Genomic DNA, 21,279 nt, shown 5'->3' on the forward strand with positions numbered 1-21,279 from the left:
TGTTTGTCTGTTTGTTTGTTTGTCTCTTTGTTTGTTTGTTTGTCTGTTAGCAACATAACTCAAAAAGTTATGGACCGATTTTTATGAAATTTTCAGGATTTGTTGGAAATGTGAAAAGGAAGAACTGATTTCATTTTGGGGGTGATCCGGAAGAAATCCTGGATTCTGGATCACTTTGAAATTTTAATTAACATTGTGTTAAATGGGGCCAAAAATTTTGTTTCTCAATGTCTCGGTTAATTATTGACCAAACCCCATGAAATTTGACTCAGGGATGGACAATCGGATCCTCTTTCATATTCCAAATTGAAAGATACCAGACAAATATTTATGGAAAACACAATTAATATGAGGGGGACTGTAGTCCTTGGCGGAGGTCTGCGCTCTCTGACTGCTTTTCTAGTTTCCAGAGTATTTCCTGAGGTGAGGAGTATTGTCAGTGTCTGCACACTGTCGATTGTCTGTCTGATTTTAGGCCTCAGACTTAAAAGTCGTTGGTGCATCCAAAACTGGCGCACAGGCTGATGACGCGGCGCAAAGAATTATGGTCCATGTAGTTTACTGTGTTATGCACCACAGGAGCAGATTGAAAATTCTTATTTTGCCAAAAGACACAGTTTAATACCGTGACGAGACCACAACAATATCGTGATATCGCCAATATTGTTACATCCCTGGTACTGAACAATTTGATATTATATTGAATATTGTTGCATTCCTATAATCTACAGATACAGTATATTACACATTTCATCATTATTTTTCATCACTCTACTTTTTGTGAAGCTAATAGCAACAGCAAATACTATTTTAAGAAGAGAAAACTTTATTTTTTCCATCCTTCTTTAACAGAAAAGCAGATTTAACTAATATTTGTACCTTGGAAATTCACAATTGTTGTTTATTTTTTGTTAAAATGTCATAAAACCATCAGCGTTTAGATTCTGCTCGTCTGTTAATCATTGGAAATACTGTATATTATGTCCACTTCCACTTGCCTCCAACCCAGAACTTTGAACATTCTGACGACGCAGGATTTGAAGGGTCCACACGCTCTGAGCTGAAGTTGCCAACTCTTTGTTATGACGACATTTACTGCAACACCAGATTCCACTGGACACTGCAGTTTTCAGCTTGTCAACTTGATTCTTTTATTAACTTGTTTTCGAAAAATACTGAGATTTACAATGTCCAGATTACAACAAATGATCCGCGGGCGTCATCGATTATAATTACAGCAGACACGAGCGCAATGTGTCATCTTTAAACCTGTAAAACTCCACAGCCCTTCATCCTTCATCCTCCTCTTCCTCCTCTTCCTCTTTCTCTCTCCTGTTATTGTTGTCCAGTTTGTTTGGACACGTCCGGAGTTTCATTTCCACAGTGTTTGTCCAGCCGCCCGGCAGTGACTCAGCCGAGGGGGGCAGGTGTGTTGACAGGGGAGACAGGTGCAGGCGCTGGTAATTTGGTTATTTTAGGAATGTCAAAAGTATCGAAAATCAGATAATCGATACTTCACACACCTTCAACGGAATCACTGAGATAATTTAAGTCCTGGAATTGTCGAACTTTACTCAACAAAAGTTAAAGGAGACGTCAGAGATAAAAAAAATTAACAAAATAGCGACAACTTAAATTTCGGAGTTTTTGGCAACGGTGAAAACAACCTGCACAGGCTCATGATATGTGCAAGACTGTTCTATAGACCAGGTCTAAACCAGGACTAAACTAGGTCTAAACCAGGACTAAACCAGGACCGAACCAGGTCTAAACCAGGACTAAACCAGGACTAAAACAGGACTGAACCTGGACTAAACCAGGTCAAAACCAGGACTAAACCAGGACTAAACAAGGACTAAAACAGGACTGAACCTGGACTAAACCAGGACTGAACCAGGACTAAAACAGGTCTAAACCAGGACTGAACCAGGACTAAAACAGGTCTGAACCAGGACTGAACCAGGACTAAACAAGGACTAAAACAGGACTGAACCTGGAGGACTAAACCAGGTCTAAACCAGGACTGAACCAAGACTGAACCAGGACTAAAAGAGAACTAAACCAGGACTGAACTAGGACTAAACCAGGTCGAAACCAGGACCGAACCAGGTCTAAAACAGGACTAAAACAGGACTGAACCTGGAGGACTAAACCAGGTCAAAACCAGAACTGAACCAGGACTAAACAAGGATTAAACCAGGTCAAAACCAGAACTGAACCAGGACTAAACAAGGACTAAACCAGGTCAAAACCAGAACTGAACCAAGACTGAACCAGGACTAAAACAGAACTAAACCAGGACTGAACTAGGACTAAACCAGGTCGAAACCAGGACCGAACCAGGTCTAAACCAGGACTAAAACAGGACTGAACCAGGACTAAAGCAGGACTCAATCAGGACTAAACCAGATCAAAACCAGGTCTAAACCAGAACTGAACCAAGACTAAACCAGGACTAAAACAGGGAACTAAACCAGGACTGAACCAGGACTAAAACAGGACTGATCCCAGGACTGCACCTGGACTGAACAAGGACTGAACCAGGACTGAACCAGAACTGAACTAGGACTAAGCTAGGTCTAAATCAAAACTAAATCAGGACTAAACCAGGACTGAACCAGGTAAAAACCAGAACTGAACCAAGACTGACCAGGACTAAAACAGGACTAAAACAGGACTAAACCAGGACTAAACCAGGATCTAAACCAGGTCTAAACCAGGACTAAACCAGCACTGAACCAGGACTCAGTGTCGGGGAAGCCTCAGACTCTCGGAGGTGATCTTGCGTAGACCGTCAGGTGCGTAGGTGACGTCAGGTGACGTCAGGTGACCTCAGGTGACCTCAGATGCGCCCGACCGCACTTTACAGACACTCTGCTCCACGGGCTTCTCGCTCTCAAGTCCAAGATTAGTCCTGGTTTAGACCTGGTTCAGTTCTGGTTTAGTCCTGGGTACGTGTGTTAAGTAAAAAAAACATCAAATATTACTACTTTTACTGGGCTGACACCTTTATATTTGTTTGGGGGGTAAAATGTAGCTGTTATCTTGAAAACTACCTCTTCATGACATCACAAGGTGGAACAAAGGATTTTGAGCTTTGGAAATGTAGACAAACTAGTCCAGGATTGTTCAAACATGTGACTGAAACAAAAAACACAACTCCAGGTCTGTTTGCGAAGAGGAAACAAGATTATAACACGAATTAACACGGGATCTTTAATCAAAACACTAAAACTAAATTCTAATTTCTGGGCAAACAGGTGCAGACAGGTGCAGACAGGTGCAGACAGGTGCAGGCAGGTGCAGGCAGGTGCAGGCAGGTGCAGACAGGTGCAGACAGGTGCAGACAGGTGCAGGTGCAGACAGGTGCAGGTGCAGGTGCAGACAGGTGCAGACAGGTGCAGACAGGTGCAGGTGCAGACAGGCAGGTGCAGACAGGTGCAGGAGGTGCAGACAGGTGCAGCAGGTGCAGGAGGTGCAGGAAGGTGCAGGTGCAGACAGTGCAGGTGCAGACAGGTGCAGGCAGGGTTTTTAGGAGGAGGAGGGTGTGAGCAGTGTTGGGAAAGTGACTTTAAAAATGTATTCCCCTACAGATTACAGATTACACACTCCAAAATGTAGTTTGTAACATAATCCATTAAATTACTTAAAGTGAGTAATGTAATCTGAATACTTTGGATTACTTGATATTGTCCTGGTTTTAGACCTGGTTTTAGTCTGGTTTAGGCCTGATTTTAGTCCTGGTTTAGTCTTTTTAGTTGGTTTAGTCCTGGTTTAGTCCTGGTTTAGTCCTGGTTTAGTCTGGTTTAGTCCTGGTTTAGTCCTGGTTTAGTCCTGGTTTAGTCCTGGTTTAGGCCTGGTTTTAATCCTGGTTTAGTCCTGGTTTAGTCCTGGTTTAGTCCTGGTTTAGTCCTGGTTTAGTTTAGTCCTGGTTTAGTCCTGGTTTAGTAGTCCTGGTTTAGTCCTGTTTAGTCCTGGTTTTAGTCCTGGTTTAGTCCTGGTTTAGTCCTGGTTTTAGTCCTGGGTTAGTCCTTGTTTTAGTCCTGGTTTTAGTCCTGGTTTAGTCCTGGTTTAGTCCTGGTTTTAGTCCTGGTTTAGTCCTGGTTTAGTCCTGGTTTTAGTCCTGGTTTTAGTCCTGGTTTAGTCCTGGTTTAGTCCTGGTTTTAGTCCTGGTTTTAGTCCTGGTTTAGTCCTGTTTTAGTCCTGATTTTAGTCCTGGTTTAGTCCTGGTCCTGGTTTAGTCTGGTTTAGTCTGGTTTTCCTGATTTTTAGTCCTGGTTTAGTCCTGGTCCTGGTTTAGTCCTGGTTTTTAGTCCTGGTTTAAGTCCTGGTTTAGTCCTGGTTTAGTCCTGGTTTAGTCCTGGTTTAGTCCTGTTTAGTCCTGAGTTAGTCCTGATTTAGTCCTGGTTTAGCCCAAAATATGAAAACTCTTGTGTAATCCATTTATTTCAGCAAAGTAACTGTAATCCAATTACCACTCACTGAAACAGTAACTGTAACTGAATACAGTTACTCATAATTTGTACTCTGATTACGTAACTCCAGTACTTGTAATCTGTTACTCCCCAACACTGGGCATGAGTCAGGTGTAGGCAGGGACAGACAGGTGCAGACAGGTGCAGATGCTGTGTGTCTGAGCAGATTTCACATTTTATAATTAGAGTGAAACTGGAGCCACAGGAACAAGTCTGACTCACAGTGTGCAGACCAGAATAAACGAGGGATGAAAGAGGAGGAGGAGGAGGAGGAGAGAGGAAGAGGAGGAGGAGGAAGGAGGAGGAGGAGGAAGAGGAGGAGGAGGAGGAGAGAGGAGGAGGAGGAGGAGGAGGAGGAGGAGGAGGAGGAGGAGGAGGAGGAGGAGGAGGAGGAGGAGGAGGAGGAGAGGAGGAAGGAGGAGGAGGAGGAGGAGGAGGAGGAGGAGGAGGAGGAGGAGGAGGAAGAGAGGAGGAGGAGAGAGGAGGAGGAGGAGGAAGAGGAGGAGGAGGAGGAGGAGGAGGAGGAAGGAGGAGGAGGAGAGAGGAGGAGGAGGAAGGAGGAGAGAGGAGGAGAGGAGAGGAGGAGGAGAGGAGGAGGAGAGAGGAGGAGGAAGAGGAGGAGGAGGAAGAGGAGGAGGAAGAGAGGAGGAGGAGGAGGAAGGAGGAGGAGGAGGAGGAGGAGGAGGAGGAGAGGAGGAGGAGGAAGAGAGGAGGAGGAAGAGGAGGAGGAGGAGGAGGAGGAGGAGGAGGAGGAGGAAGGAGGAGGAGGAGGAGGAGGAGGAAGGAGAGGAGGAGGAGGAGGAGAAGAGGAGGAGGAGGAGGAGGAAGAGAGGAGGAGGAGGAGGAGGAGGAGGAGGAGGAGGAGGAGGAGGAGGAGGAGGAGGAGGAGAGGAGGAGGAGGAGGGAGGAGGAGGAAGGAGGAGAGAGGAGGAGGAGGAGGAGGAGGAGGAGGAGGAGGAGGAGAGGAGGAGGAGGAAGAGAGGAGGAGGAGAGAGGGAGGAGAGGAGGAGGAGGAGGAGGAGGAGGAGGGAGAGGAGGAGGAGGAGGAGGAGAGGAGGAGGAGGAGGAGGAGGAAGAGGAGGAGGAGGAGAGGAGGAGGAGGAGGAGGAGAGAGGAGGAGGAGAGGAGAGGAGGAGGAGGAGGAGGAGGAGGAGGAGAGGAGGAGGAGGAGGAGGGAGGAAGAGGAGGAGGAGGAGGAGGAGGAGGAGGAGGAGGGAGGAGGAGGGAGAGGAGGAGAAGGGAGGAGGAGGGAGAGGAGGAAGGAGGAGGAGAGGAGGAGGAGGACGGACGGGAGGAAGAGGAGGACTTTTTTTGTTATTGTTAGAAAAATCACCTTTTCATTTGTGAACTTGGCAGTTTTCGGTGACTCTGCCCATTCTGCTGTTAAAGCTTCAAAACTGTTGTATTTAAGTAAAACAGAGACTTCAAAATAATCTAGTAGTAGTATCTAGTAGGAGTAGTAGTAGTAGTAGTCGTAGCAGAAGTAGTAGCAGTAACAGTATTATTATTATTAGTATTAGTAGTAATAGTAGCTGCTGTAGTAGTAGTAGTAGTAGTAGAAGTAGGTAGTAGTAGTAGTAGTAGTAGTAGTAGTAGTAGTTGTAGTAGTAGAGTAGTAGTAGTAGTAGTAGTAGTAGTAGTAGTAGTAGTAGTAGTAGTAGTAGTAGTAGTAGTAGTAGTAGTAGTAGTAGTAGTAGAGTAGTAGTTGTAGAGTACAGTAGTAGTAGTAGTAGTAGTAGTATAGTAGTAGTAGTAGTAGTAGCTGTAGTAGTAGTTGTAGTAGTAGTAGTAGTAGTAATAGTAGCAGCCGCAGCAGCAGTAGTAATAGCAGCAGTAGTAGTAGTTATTGTAGTAGTAGTAGAAGTACTAGCTGTAGTAGTAGTTGTAGTAGTAGTAGTTATAGTAGTAGTAGTAGTAGTAGTAGTTAGTAGTAGTAGTAGTAGTAGTAGCAGCAGCAGCAGCAGTAGTAGTAGCAGTAGTAGTAGTAGTAGTAGTAGAAGTAGTAGTGTTAGTAGTTGTAAGTAGTAGTAAGTAGTAGTAGTAGTAGTAGAGTAGTAGTAGTAGTAGTAGTAGTAGTAGTTGTAGTAGTAGTAAAGAGTATTAGTAGTAGTAAAAAGTATTTGGGGACTCTACTTTACCTGGTTTTTGTATTAAAGTTTCCAAGCTCTTGTATTTTTGTAAACTGGGACTAAGTCGTGGGCTGAAGTAAATATTTATTGAAAAATTCCAACAACATCTGGACGTTTTCTCTTCTTTCGAGATATGTAAAGTTAAACCTTTTCTTATTAAAATAAAAGTTTAAAAATAGTTTTACTTAAACACTGAATCCAGAACAAGTATAATATTAAATAGTGACAATATTTTTAATAAATAATGTCTCTATAGCCGATCTGTAGTCGGTGGGGCAGCTCTAATACATATTTGATGTGGTCTCCCGGGCCAAATATAATTATATCACGGGCCAAATTTGGACCCCGGGCCTGAATTTGACATGTCTGGTTTAATGAGTTTAAACAAAACAAAACAAAACACAAGTCCAGGTCTGAATGTGATGAGGAAACAACATTAAAACAGATCAGAAAACGTAATATCGGCACTTTAAATAATTGTGACAGATTTCCAACTTTAAAAAAATTAAATTCTAGTTGTTTATACTGCAAAAACAAACTGGTCGAACCTCTGCTCTGTGAAGGTCCAAAACATGAAATCTGCCAGAGTCTGTGCTTCATTTGGAAACTCTTAACCTTAATTAAAACGTGACACTTTTTTCATCAGAACTCAAAACAAAACGAGCAGATAAAGAGGCGGCTTTCACGTGCACGCTTCAGTTTGTCACAGCGTCACAGAAACACCTGTTTGGCCTTCAGCACCAGAGCCTTTTCAGACAGAACCACAGCTGGACCACAACATCCACCGAACCAAATCTACCGAACCAAATCCACCAAACTGAATCCACCAAACCAAATCCACCAAACTGAATCCACCAAACCAAATCTACCAGACTCTGACTGAAATACTAAACCAGATGCACCAGCTCAAGGTTTAGTCCTGGTTTAGTCCTGGTTTAGGCTTGGTTTGGTCCAACCACTGCCAAACTCTGACAAAAATACTAAACAATATTCACTAGCTCAAGGTTTAGTCCTGGTTTAAATCCTGGTTTAGATCTAGTTTAGTCCTGGTGCAGACATAATTTAGTCCTTGTTTAGTCATGTTTCAGTCTGGGATTGGTTCTGGTTTAGACCTAGTTTAGTCCTGGTTTAGACCTAGTTTAGTTCTGGTTTAGTCCTGGATTAGTTTTGGTTCAGACATAGTTTAGTTCTGGTTTAGTCCTTTTCAGTCCAGAATTGGTCCTGGTTTAGAGCTAGTTTAGTCCTGGTTTAATTTTGTTTCAGTCCTGGATTAATTTTGGTTCAGACATAGTTTAGTCCTGGTTGAGTCCTGGTTTAGTTCTGTTTCGGTCCAGAATTGGTCCTGGTTTAGACCTAGTTTAGTCCTGGTTTAGTTTTGTTTCAGTCCGGGATTAGTCCTCGTTCAGACGTAGTTTAGTCCTGGTTTAGTCCAGGTTTAGTCCAGGTTTAGTCCAGGATTAGTCCTGGTTTAGACTTGGTTTAGTCCTGGTTCAGTCTTGGATTAGTTTTGGTTCAGACATAGTTTAGTCCTGGTTTGGTCCTGGTTTAAACCTAGTTTAGTCCTGGTTTAGTTCTGATTCAGTCCGGGATTAGTCCCCGTTCAGACATAGTTTACTCCTGGTTTAGTCCTGGTTCAGACCCAGTTTAGCAGAGTTTAGTCGAAACTAAAACTGCATTACAGTAAGGTGAGTATCTGTCCCGTCCCCTTGTTATGAAGTTATCTGATTACTGCAGTTATCTGACTACTGCAGTTATCTGATTACCGCAGTTATCTGACTACTGCAGTTATCTGACTACTGCAGTTATCTGACTACCGCAGTTATCTGACTACTGCAGTTATCTGACTACTGCAGTTATCTGATTACCGCAGTTATCTGATTACCGCAGTTATCTGACTACTGCAGTTATCTGATTACCGCAGTTATCTGACTACCGCAGTTATCTGACTACTGCAGTTATCTGATTACCGCAGTTATCTGACTACTGCAGTTATCTGATTACCGCAGTTATCTGACTACTGCAGTTATCTGACTACTGCAGTTATCTGACTACCGCAGTTATCTGACTACTGCAGTTATCTGATTACCACAGTTATCTGACTACCGCAGTTATCTGACTACTGCAGTTATCTGACTACCGCAGTTATCTGACTACTGCAGTTATCTGACTACTGCAGTTATCTGACTACTGCAGTTATCTGACTACTGCAGTTATCTGATTACCGCAGTTATCTGACTACTGCAGTTATCTGACTACTGCAGTTATCTGATTAGCGCAGTTATCTGACTACTGCAGTTATCTGACTACTGCAGTTATCTGATTAGCGCAGTGATCTGACTCCCCCTCCCGTGTGTGTACCTAGCATCTTGTAGGCTCGTTTGGAGGAGTACTGGCGTCTCATCTGCAGCGGGAACACGATGCCCTGGTAGCGCTCGATGGCGATGCAGGTCATGGTGAGGATGCCCGTCACGATGGCCGTGGTCTGGACGAAGGGCACGGTCTTACACACCAGCACGCCTGCCGACACAACACACACATGTACAGGTAAAATACACAAACAAAAACATATGATTTAATCCAATTATTATTCACAGTGTAGTTTAAAGGTTTGACATTACGCAGAATTGACTCTTGAGAGATTTAAACCATGTTCAAATGTTGTTTCATCGTCAAAAACAAAACTGGAGTTGTGTTTTTTTCTTCTGTCTAAATCCGTGTATCATTCGTTCATTCATTCTTCAAAATAAAACCAAAAATAAAAAATGAAAAAAAAAACAACAACTATTTTCTTCATTATTTGTCTCCAAAACCAAAATGAAAAAAAACAGATGATTTGTTTTTTCAGTTTTTGATTTTGTGTTTAAATGAATAATGGAAAAAACGGATAACAAACTGTTTTCGTGGCCTTAAACTGCGATGCCGGACTGAACCAGGACTGAACCAGGACTGAACCAGGACTGAACCAGGACTGAACCAGGACTGAACCAGGACTGAACCAGGACTGAACCAGGACTGAATTTACTTACGTAAATAATGGACCAATCAACATTTGCTGCAGACTCTGTGTTTGAGTCCTAGTTTAGACCTGGTGTAGTCCTGGATTAGTCCAGGTTCAAGCCTAGTTTAGTCCTGGATTAGTCCTGTTTAAGGCCTAGTTTAGTCCTGGTTTAGTCCTAGTTCAGGCTTAGTTTAGTCCTGGATTAGTCCTAGTTCAGTCCTGGATTAGTCCTGTTTAAGGCCTAGTTTAGTCCTGGTTCAGACCTAGTTTAGTCCTGGATTAGTCCTAGTTCAGACCTAGTTTAGTCCTGGTTTAGTCCTAGTTCTGACCTAGTTTAGTCCTGGATTAGTCCTAGGTCAGACCTAGTTTAGTCCTGGATTAGTCCTGTTTAAGGCCTAGTTTAGTCCTGGATAAATCCTATTTAAAGCCTAGTTTAGTCCTGGATTAGTCCTAGTTCAGGCTTAGTTTAGTCCTGGTTTAGTTCTGGTTTAGTCCTGGTTTAGTTCTGGTTTAGTCCTGGTTTAGTCCTGGTTCAGGCCTAGTTTACTCCTGGATAATTCCAGGTTCAGACTCAGTTCAGTCCTGGATTAGTCCTAGTTCAGACCTAGTTTAGTCCTGGTTTAGTCCTGGTTCAGACTTGTTTAGTTTCTTTTTCTATTGGATGTTAGTGCACGTGATTCCAGCTGCAGGTTCTGTGTTTGAGAAATGAATTATGAATAGTTAAATCCTCCAGTCTGAAATAATTCCGATTTTTTTTGTTTTTGAAAAATGTGTAAAATGAAAATCTGGTGTCAGCTCCTTTACTTATTATTTAAGTTTTTAATATTTTTGGAACCAGAATCTAAAGATCTTTGAAAAACTCTACATTAAAGGTCCTGTATTATGCAAAAATTGACTCAAAAATTGAAGTTTAAGTCATGTTTTTACCTCCTCAAAAAGAAACCTGGACTTGTGTTTGTTTCATTCACACATAAATCGTGTAAAATGGACCTGTGGTATTTTCATCACACACACTTTTTCATTTTCAGTTTTTATTAGAGTCTTGTGGTTCAGCCTGGGACCTGGAGACCCGTCTCTCCTTCTCTCTCTCCTTCTCTTTCTTTCTCTTTCTTTCTCTCTGCTCTGGTTTTGTTGCCGTATAAATAAGTTTGATGGGAGGATGGAATGAGCAGAGAGAGGAGAGAGAGTCACCTTGAATCAGCCCGAAAACAAGGTGAAAATAACACGAGAGAAAGTAACAGAGAGAGAGAGAGAAAAGGAGGGAGAGGGAGGAGGGAAAAAAGAGAGAAAGAGTGAGGGAAAATGGTGTTAGTTCCTTTAGATAGAGAGAAAGAGAGAGAGAGAAAGAGAGGGGTGGGGGGGTGGAGGAAGAGAGAAAGAAAGACAGAAGGGCAGAGAGAAAGAGAAGAAGAGAAAGAGGGAGAGAAAGGGGTGGGGGTGGAGGAGGAGCAAAAGAAAAAGAGAGGCAGAGAGAGAGAGAAGAGAGAAAGAGACAGAGAGATGAGTGGAGGATGGAGGAGAGAGAAAAGAGAGAGAGCGGACAGAAAGAGACAGAGAGGAAGAGAGGAAGAGAGAGATGGGCGGAGGGGGGAAGAAGAGGGAAAGTGAAAGAGTGAAACAGTCTTTTTTATTACTCTCCCTTGTATTTTCTCTCATTTTTTTCGGTTTTCTATTAGTTTGTTGTGTTTTTGTGAAAATCTCTGGAGCCGATTCTGTTCACACATAAACAAGTGAGACTCTGAACGACCACAGAAAGAGACGAGGGAGAGAGAGAGAGAGAGAGAGAGGGGGGGGGGGGGGGAGGGGGGGGAGAAAGAGGGGAGAGAGAGAGAGAGAGGGAGGGGGAGAGAGAGAGAGGAGAGACAGAGAGAGAGGGGGGAGAGAGAGAGAGAGAAAGAGAGAGAGAGAAAAGAGAGGGAGGGGAGAGGGGAAAGAGCAGGAGGGAGAGAGAGAGAGAGGGAGAGAAGGGAGAGAGAAAGAGAGGGAGGGGAGCAGGAGAGAGAGAGAGGAGAGAGAGAGAGAGAGAGAGAGAGAGAGAGAGAGAGGGAGGGGAAGAGGGGAAGAGCAGGAGGGAGAGAGAGAGAAAGAGAGGGAGGGAAGAGAGGGGAAAGAGAGGAGGGAAGAGAGAAGAGAGAGGGGAAAGAGAGGGAGGGAGAGAAAGAGAGAGAGAAAGAGAGAGAGAAAAAGAGGGAGGGGAGAAAGAGAGGGAGGGGAGAGAGAAAGAGAGAAGGGAAAGAGGGAGGGGAGAGAGAGAGAGAGAGGGAGGGGGAGAGAGAGAGACGGAGAGAGAGAGAGGGAGGGGGAGAGAGAGAGAGAAGAGAGGGAGGGGAGAGAGAGAGAGAGAAGAGAGAGGGAGGGGAGAGAGGAGAGAGAGAGTAGAGAGAGGGGAGAGAGGGAGAGAGAGAGAGAGAGAGAGAGAGGGGGGAGAGAGAAAGGAGAGACAGAGAGAGAGGGGGGAGAGAGAGAGAGAGGGGGAGAGAAAGCGAGGGAGGGGAGAGAGAGAGAAAGAGAGGGAGAGGAGAGAGAGAGAGAGAGAGAAGAGAGGGAGAGAAAGAGAGGGAGGGGAGAGGGGAAAGAGCAGGAGGGAGAGAGAGAGAGAGGGAGAGAAAGGAGAGAGAAAGAGAGGAGGGGAGCAAGAGAGGGAGGGGGAGAGAGAGAGAGAGAGAGAGAAGAAGAGGGAGGGGAGAGGGAAAGAGCAGGAGGGAGAGAGAGAGAAGAGAGGGAGGGAAGAGAGGGGAAAAGAGAGTGAGGGAGAGAGGAAGAGAGAGGGGAAAGAGAGGGGGAGAGAGAAAGAGAGAGAGAAAGAGAGAGAAAAAGAGGGAGGGGAGAAAGAAGAGGGAGGGGGAGAGAGAAGAGAGAAGGGAGAGGGAGGGGAGAGACAGAGAAAAGAGAGGGAGGGAGAGAGAAAGAGACGGGAGAGAAAGAGAGGAGGGGGAGAGAGAGAGAGAGAAAGAGAGGGAGGGGGAGAGAGAGAGAAAAGAGAGGAGGGGAGAGAGGAAGAGAGAGTAAGAGGGGGAAAGAGAGGGGAGAGAGTAAGATAGAGAGAAGGGGTGAGGGGGACAGAGAGAGGGGGGAGAGTAAGAGAGGGAGAGAGAGATGAAGAGAGACAGAGAGAAAGGGGGAGGTGGGGGTGAAGGGAGGGAGAGAGGCAAAGAGTAAGAGAGAGAGAAAAAGAAAGAAGGAGGGAGAGAGAGAAAGAAAGAAAGAGACAAAGTGAAAGAGAAATAGGGAGGTGGGGTGGAGGGAGAGAGAGAAAGACAGAGGAAGAGAGCGAGAGAAATGGAGAAAACTGCTGAAACTTCTTGTTGCCGCCGACACTAATCCGGATTATCCCAGTAAACATTTTTTAAAACAGACAGATCGCAAAAACGAAGCAACAATTAACCACAGAAGTTACATATTTAACCCTCTACAAGTTTTTATTTAAAATTATTATTATTTTTATTACAGAAATCTCCGCATTATTGCAAAGAAAATGTAAACACAAAATAAACCCTGAGCCCAAATTTCCAGTATTTTGTTCCAGCTTTCATACACTGAACGTTTATTTATTAATTTATTTTAATATTTTAATTTTTTATTCGCTCTGAAACACGTAGCTTATAAAAACATGTGTCTTAACTTTTAAAAAAACTCTTTGAAATTGTGATTTTTGATTTGATTTTGATAAATTTTGCTCTTAAATTAAAAAACACAAACTATAGACTATGATCAGTAACCGATGAATCCAACTAATACTGCAAAAATCTAAATATTTTTCACCAAAATATGAGAAATGTATTTAGTTTTACATCATATTTACAGTCTTTCGGTTACGTAAATGTTAATGATCGTGCCGCCTGCTCGTCCTCTGGCCTCTTTCTGCCGTTAGTCATGCTTCTCCGGCGCTTTGATGCTCGCGCCCGGTGGTGAGGAGGATTAGGAGGTTCGCCACGGCGGCCCCGGGTTTTAGCGACGCCGATCGGATCGCCGTCTCCATGGAAACGGCTAACAGGTCGCTTAACCGGGGAGCTAAACGGGTTAAGCCCCCGATGAACGCGAACGACGACGGCGCGAACCGATTATTGATGAGACGATGAAAGAAAACATGATGCGGCGAAGGAGGAATTGGAAAAGGTTTAGCAGAGGCTGTAGTTTGAAAAGTGTCCTTAAAAAAAAATTTAAAAAATTAGTCTAAATATTGCGGAAAAAAATTAAATACTCTATTTTTTGGACTATAAGTCGCTCTGAAGTATAAGTCGCACCAGCCAAAAAATGCATAATGAAAAAGAAAAAAAAAACATATATAAGTTGCACTTTTGGGGGGAAATTATTATCATTTTATAAAATGAGACCAGGAACTGACATTTCATCTTGAATGTGAAGTTCTAGTAATAACAGAAGAGAGAACATCAGACTGTTAACGTCACATATGAACAGTTCTTCAGATAAACTATAACATAAACAACAGAACAGAACAAGTTTAACAAACTCTCCATCTCACTCCAAATCACTAAATCCACTCAATTCTTCTTCTCGTTGTCACTTCTGAGCAACTCCACGACCTCCGGAGGTAAACAGAGCGACGCTTCCTCTTCTGTGTCGCTGTCGTCAGACTCAGCGTCAGTTCCAGTTAGAATTATTCCGGTGTTTCTGAATCCCGACAGGATGGGCAGCAGTAGCTCAGTTGGGAGAGCGTTTGTCCAGTGATCTGAAGGTTTGTCCACTGATCTGGTTACCATCACAGGTTGAGCGGTCAGATCCACTGACCCACAGATTGGCTCGTGTGATTTCAGCTCCCACAGATGAATGCTGTCGTTGTGTCCTTGGGCAAGACACTTAACCCACCTTGCCCCTAGTGTCTGCGTACACTGGTGTGTGAATGTGTGTGTGAATGGGTGAGTGGTTCCTTTGAGTGCCTTGAAGGTGGAAAAGCGCTATAGAAAAATGTGACCCATTTACCAAGGTTTCTGTGTCACTGAAGTCCAGACTTTGTCCATCCATCCAGTGACTTCAGGAAAGTTTCATGGTGCATCCACAAGTTTTTCTCTCACTCCAAACTTTCTTTCTGCTGCTCGATTATCGTTTTCAGCTGCAGATTTCACAACTTGCAGTTTGTAATCTGCAAAATCTGATTTTCTTTTTTGTGGTGTTTGTGTTCAGTCTTCTCAGTGTCTTTATAAGTTTGTTTAAATGTTAAATTTTCAGTGGTGCAGAAGTAATGGTGCGATCGACTGACATGATACAGACAGGACAGAGGCTCTTTCTGCAGGAGACATGTGCAGTAGAGCCAAGTGACAGTGGTACAGGAGGAACAGGAGCAGCAGATACTGACACACAAGACTAGAACCTCTCCACACTTCAGTGTCAACATTTTAATATATATAAGTTGTAGGAAACACCCAAACCATGAAAAAAGTGCGACTTGTAGTCCGAAAAATACAGTATTACATGCATTAGTGTCACAATACTAAACGAAAAGGAATAGACTCGATACTCAATACCGATTCAATACCAGCTATGTAACTTATCGGTTGGGGGTCGTTTCTATGGATACGTCATTGCTCTGCTTTTCCACAGTGTGACTTTAAACAGCTCTATCTTACATTTATTCTATTACACGTAATTTTATCGCTCAAAAACACTCATTCTGACTGTGAGCGGGGTCGCCTCTCCACAGATCTGACCTGTAACTTGGCCTGGTTTGGTCTCCGTGAACATGGAAAGGTTTAGATTAAATTAAACACATGTATTAGTGCTGTCACGATACTAATTTATACTCATTTCAAACTCCATTTTGATACTAAGTTATAGACTCAACACTCAATACTAATAGAACTGACAACATTGTTAAAGATGCACTATGTAACTTTTCGGTTGGGGGTCCATCACCTGCTCGTTTCTATGGAGATGTCATCGCTCTGCTTTTAATGTTCCCCAAAAGAAGATGATATAAATGTTAAATACCGCAGTGAGAAACATTCAAAACGAAGCAATAACATGACCATGGAGGAAAAGTTACACGGTGCATCTTTAGCACGTCGTCTCCGAAAAGGTCCAGATCTCCATGGCGCCGAGAAGTCCACACATCTAAACACAAACCTTCACAACGGCGTTAACTCGACAAAAGGCTGGTTGCCGTTAGCCACCTGGAGCAGACGTATAATTAGTAAACGCGGAGAGCTCACGCTATCGATCACTTAGCAACTCCGCCGACCCACAGAGAATCACACAGTCCCCTATGTTTGAACCTAAAGCAAATGTACAATCAAATACTGCAAAATATACTGCACTAGTCTTCAAAGATAGACTTCAGAATCAAACACTGGGACACTCTTGGTTTGTGGTGGTTGGTAATAATAAAACAATGAAACGAGTGTGTAATTATGGATATAGTATAGTCACGTTTTCATTGAGTGTGTTTACATGCACATCAATAACCCGGTTATGATCGGGTTTTTTGAGTATCCGGTTTCTTCATGGTGCATGTATACGCAGTAACCCGGTTTCAGTAACCCGGTTATGGCAGTAACCCGGTTATTAGAAACCGGGTTACTGTAGCTGGTTTATTCCGATAGTAACCGGGTTACTTGTGGCATGTAAACGCAGTACCCCGGTTACTGCAACATAAAGTTGAGTCGCATGCGTCCAAAAGACACTTTCCAGCCTTTCACCACAACAGTAGTCACATAAATAAATTGACCAACATAAATAAAGTGACCAAACCAGTGAAATGACTGTAAAATAAAGAGCTGCGCTAAACCTGCACACGCACAATCTGCACTCGTACGACCTGCACTCGTGTGACGCTGAAAAGCTAAAACATGAACTATCTCCTATACAACACACGCACAGAACACACTTACCATCATTAACGCCTCTTCTGTCACAGAAATAACACACATAATCCACTGAGTCGTGTCATTTAGTCCAAAAGAAACTGATCACATCAGCGGCACAAGGAGCGAGTTGTTTTTATCGCCGCTAACAGTTTATGCTAATTAGCCAAATGGTCTTAAGTTTCATTTCTGTAAAACGTAAACAAATGTGATCACAGCTGAATTATATGATCAAACGGGCTGATGTGTCTATAGTGTTTATGGTTTATATGTTGTAAAGTTGAGTTTATTTATGCAGAAGATTTTAATGAAGAATCTGCACAGTGGATTGTGGGAGATCTCGTAGCTCCTTAGCTTCTTATGCTAAAGGAGCTCACGGTTTGTATTTTTCCTGGTTTATGAAATTGATTTAAGTTAATTTTTGCGCCTGCGCATTTGTAGATTATGTCAAGAAACCGGGATACTCCATTTGATCATGTACACGCGGATATGAGTGTCCCGGTTTCTCAGTGCGCATGTACATAACCAGGATATGGCTAATAACCGGGTTACTGATGTGCATGTATACGCACTCATTGTGTTTTGGTCAATTTTAAGCAGCTTTTCTGTATTTTACCGAAAAAAATGACAATGTATGGACACCTGGGACATTTCTTGTAGCCTGATTCATGAGCCGGTGTCACTTTGTGGAAACCATCTGACCTCGCAGCATTAGGATTTGTTTGCGCGACGTTCATTCGTTTTTCAATATAAAACCAAAAATAAGAAAAAGAAAAAACAATTTTATGTTGAAATGAATAATGGAAAAAAACGATAATGGCCGTTTCTTGTTTCTGTGACTTAAACTGCGATGCCGACTGAACCAGGACTGAAACAGGTCTAAACCAGCTCTAAACCAGCTCTAAACCGGTTTCAGTCCCAGTCTCAGTCCTGATCCTGGTCCCAGTCTCAGTCTTGATCTGGTCCTGGTCTCAGTCCCTGTCTCAGTCCTGATCCTGATCCTGGTCCGGTCCCAGTCCCGATCCCGGCCTCAGTCCTACACCAGGACTAAACCAGAACTGAACCAGGACTAAACCAGGACTGAACCAGGAGTGTCGGGACTGGCCCAGAGGTGCCCCCCGCATAGACTGTCGGGTGATCAGTAAACCGGGACCAGACCGGGACTGAGACCTGGACTGAGACCTGGTTTAGTCCTGGTTCAGTTCTGGTTTAGACCTATTTTAGTCCTGGTTCAATCCGTATGCGTCCCAAAAGTCCGGCTGTTACCTGTTTTTTCATTTTGTTTTTGGAGACAAATTTGAAAAAGGAATGAACAGATGATACACGGATTAACAACGTCTTTCCCCTTGGTAAAATTCACCAAACATTCTTTGTTCCGGCTTTAAATCCTTGATCTCGGGAATCGCTGCAACACAGAATGTATACTCCAGGTACATTTTTGATGAGGAAACAACATTAGAACTTCGATAAAAACAACCACATGTGCAGTCTGGTGATGGAACCTATGGTATTTGCAAAGCGAAAAGTACAAAATCATGTACAAATTATGCTCAATAATACACCACTAGAAAGAGTCTTTCAAAATACATTTTTAGGAGTAACCATAGATCATAATTTAAACTGGAAATCACACATAAATACAGTTAGAAACAAATTATCCAAAGTGATCGCAATTATATATAAATATAGATATACCCTAGATAAAAATAGTCTTTTTATTATATATAACTCGCTGGTAATGACCTACATAACCTACGGAATTGAGATTTGGGGCAATACATGCCTGCAAAAAAGGCAATAAGAGCAATCACATTATCAACTTATAACGAACCAACCAATGCATTATTTATAAACCTTCAAACGCTGAAATTTTATGATTTAGTCGACTTTTATACTCTGAAAATCATGTTCAAAGTAAACAATAATCTCCTGTCAAAATCGATACAGAACATGTTCAAAATCCGAAAGAGCCGATACGAGCTCAGAGGCACGACCATGTTTATCAAAAAGAAAATCAGAACAAACATTATGAAATTTTGTAAATCTGTTAAAGGGGTGGAGCTCTGGAACAAACGTACAGAAAACCTAAAATTGTGCACCAGTCTCTTTCACTTCATAAAGAAGTTTAAATGTTTAACTCTGGACAGATACATGAAATATGACACTTAGTTTGTGCTGTAGGACTTTGTTGTTCTGTTTCTGATTAGTTTGTTTCCTCTTGCTGTATTTATGAAGATGAACTGATGTCAAGATGAAGCTCTGACAAAGGAATAAAAGGTAAAGGCAGAATAAGCTTAAACTTCAGCCGACACCTTTTCGGTCTGTGTCTGTTAAATATGACTGTTTATGAATTAAAGGTTGTATAGAGGATTTTTTTAAGGGACAGATACAGCGACAGTCCTTGTGTGCATTCAGAATTACTGTTGAAGTTTCCTGTCTAGAAGTGATTCAGCGACCGACGCGTCAGTTTTTAGACCCTTCGTCTGCTTCGGTCGCGCCATCGCTGGAAGGAATCTCCAAGAATCACCTCAGTTTGGCTTTGCTCCTTTTCCACTTCTCTTCTTCTTTCAGCGACCTCAAAAACGGACTTTCTTTTGCGGCGAACCGGTCGTGGATTCTCGTCCGCCGTCGTGACAAACTTTGTGCGAAATGCGAGGAAGCGACAGTTCGAAAAAGCCTCTAAAAACCGCCGCGTAAACCACGTAATCCCCGCGCTCCGACGAGTCAGTTATACTAGGGAGTTTGATTGACAACCCAACAGCCAATAGAAAATGAGGGAGCCTCGTTTTCTATTGGCTGATGTTTATCTGGCCTCAACACGTCCACAGTTGATAGATTTTCGTTCTTTTTTTTTTTTTTTGGTCATCATAATTACAAAACTGCTGCGTCTCTGTAATTGTATTTTAATCTTTCACTGACAGTTTGAAACAAAAAAAAAATCCTCCATACAACCTTTAATGTCAAAATATACCTGTAACCGAAATAAATAAATCAAATAACCTTAATAAAATAACTCCATTTTGCATAGTCCAAGTGTCTGCATTATAACAGTGGCCACAGATGGACCATGAGTGTATTTGACCTGAACCTCACAGGTGCTATGGCAACCTCCAATGTCCATCTCTACAGACCTGCAGCTGTGCATTTTAATCACGTACCTCAGACAGAGCGGTCAGAGTGGTCAAGCTTCTACCTTTTTATCAATCTACAATATATAATAAAGGGTCCATATTACGCTATTTTCTGATCTGTGTTATGATGTTGTTTCCTCATCACAAACAGAGCCGGAGTTGTGTTTTGTTTCATTCGCACATGCATGTTCACAATGGAAGTCTCTGGGCGCTTAAAGGTTGTATGTAGGATTTTTCTTTTTAGTTTCAAATTTTCGTTGAAAGTTTAAAATTCCATTACAGAGACGCAGCAGCCTTGAAATTATGGTGACCAACAAAGAAAAGAATGAAAATCTGATGCAGTGAGGCCAGATAAACATCAGCCAATAGACAACGAGGCTCCCTCTTTATTTATTGGCTGTTAGGTTGTCAATCAAACTCCATACGTTTCTAGTGTAAGTGACTCGCCGGCGCGCGGGGATTATCTGGTTTATGCAGCGGTTCTGAGAGGATTTTTCAAACTGTCGCTTCCTCGCAATTCGCACAAAGTTTGTTGCGATGGCGGACGAGAATCCACGACCAGTTCGCCGCAAAAGAAAGTCCGTTTTTGTGGTCGCTGAAAGAAGAAGAGAAGGGGAAAAGGAGCAAAACCAAACTGAGGTGATTCTTGGAGATTCCTTCCATAGACTGAAGCAGACGAAGGGTCTAAAAACTGACACGTCGGTCGCTAAAATATTTCTCAACAGGTCACTTCAACAGTAATTCTGAACGCACAGTGGATGTAAACAAGTGTGATTTCTAGAGTAACGAGGCGGGAGGAGGTGTTTCTACTGAGGGAGCTGTGGAGGAGGATGGTGGTGTTACGCATGCACAACATTTAAAAAACGATTGTCGCTGTATTTCACTTCCCTTAAAAAATCTTCTATACAACCTTTAAAGGTTGTATAGAAGATTTTCCAAGCAAAAAGAAATGCAGCGACTGTTTGTCCTTTTTTCAAATGTTGTGCTTTGCTCCTTTTCCCCTTCTCTTCTTCTTTCCGCGATGTCAAAAATGGACTTTCTTTGGCGATGAACTGGTTGTGAATTCTTGTCTATCATTACAACAAACTTTGTGCAAACTGAGAGGAAACTACAGTTTAAAAAAGGCCCTAAGAACCGCTGTATTGGTTGAGTAAACGGCGTCAGTGCGTGAGAGGCGAACGTAAACCGCTTAATCCCCACGCGCCGGCGAGTCAGTGATGCTAGAAACGTAGGGAGTTAAATTAACAACCTAACAGCCAATAGATAAAGAAGTGACCTCGTTTTCTATTGGCTGATGTTTATCTGGCCTCACTACGTCTACAGTTGATGGATTTTAATTTTTTTCCCCTTTGGTCATCATAATTACCATTACAAAGATGCAGCAGTCTTGTATTTTAAACTTTCATTGACAATTTGAAACAAATAAAAAAATCCTCCATATAACCTTTAAAGACACTGGAAGATTTCTCATCAACCTTTTATTCCCCAGACACTCTTCCCTTTTTTTATTTTTTTTATTTATTAATGACAAATCAGAGGAGGTCAGGCTTCACACTCAACCAAACACCACCCACACATCACATCTAGAACCACTCATATGTAACACAGACACGTAAGGACAGAATTTGTAAAACTAATAACAAAAAATAACAGAAGCAACTTCAACACTATAACACTTTATTTTGTAATTGTGTTTTTTTTTTTTTATACGTGTTTATTGTTTATGAT

General features: G+C 42.7%; 1 protein-coding gene across 1 annotated transcript in view; it reads right to left on the reverse strand.

The window, feature by feature from the left end:
- qrfprb (pyroglutamylated RFamide peptide receptor b) overlaps positions 1-21,279 on the reverse strand; it is a 58,834-nt gene that overhangs the window by 20,282 nt on the left and 17,273 nt on the right. Inside the window, exon 2 of the mRNA XM_055150406.1 lies at positions 8,963-9,121. Within this exon, the coding sequence (XP_055006381.1) occupies positions 8,963-9,121 (159 nt within the window). The remainder of the gene's footprint in view (positions 1-8,962; positions 9,122-21,279) is intronic.

Source organism: Boleophthalmus pectinirostris, unplaced genomic scaffold (genome assembly GCF_026225935.1).
Source record: "Boleophthalmus pectinirostris isolate CB_2022bp ecotype Guang Dong unplaced genomic scaffold, ASM2622593v1 HiC_scaffold_14, whole genome shotgun sequence".
Taxonomy (NCBI): domain Eukaryota; kingdom Metazoa; phylum Chordata; class Actinopteri; order Gobiiformes; family Gobiidae; genus Boleophthalmus; species Boleophthalmus pectinirostris.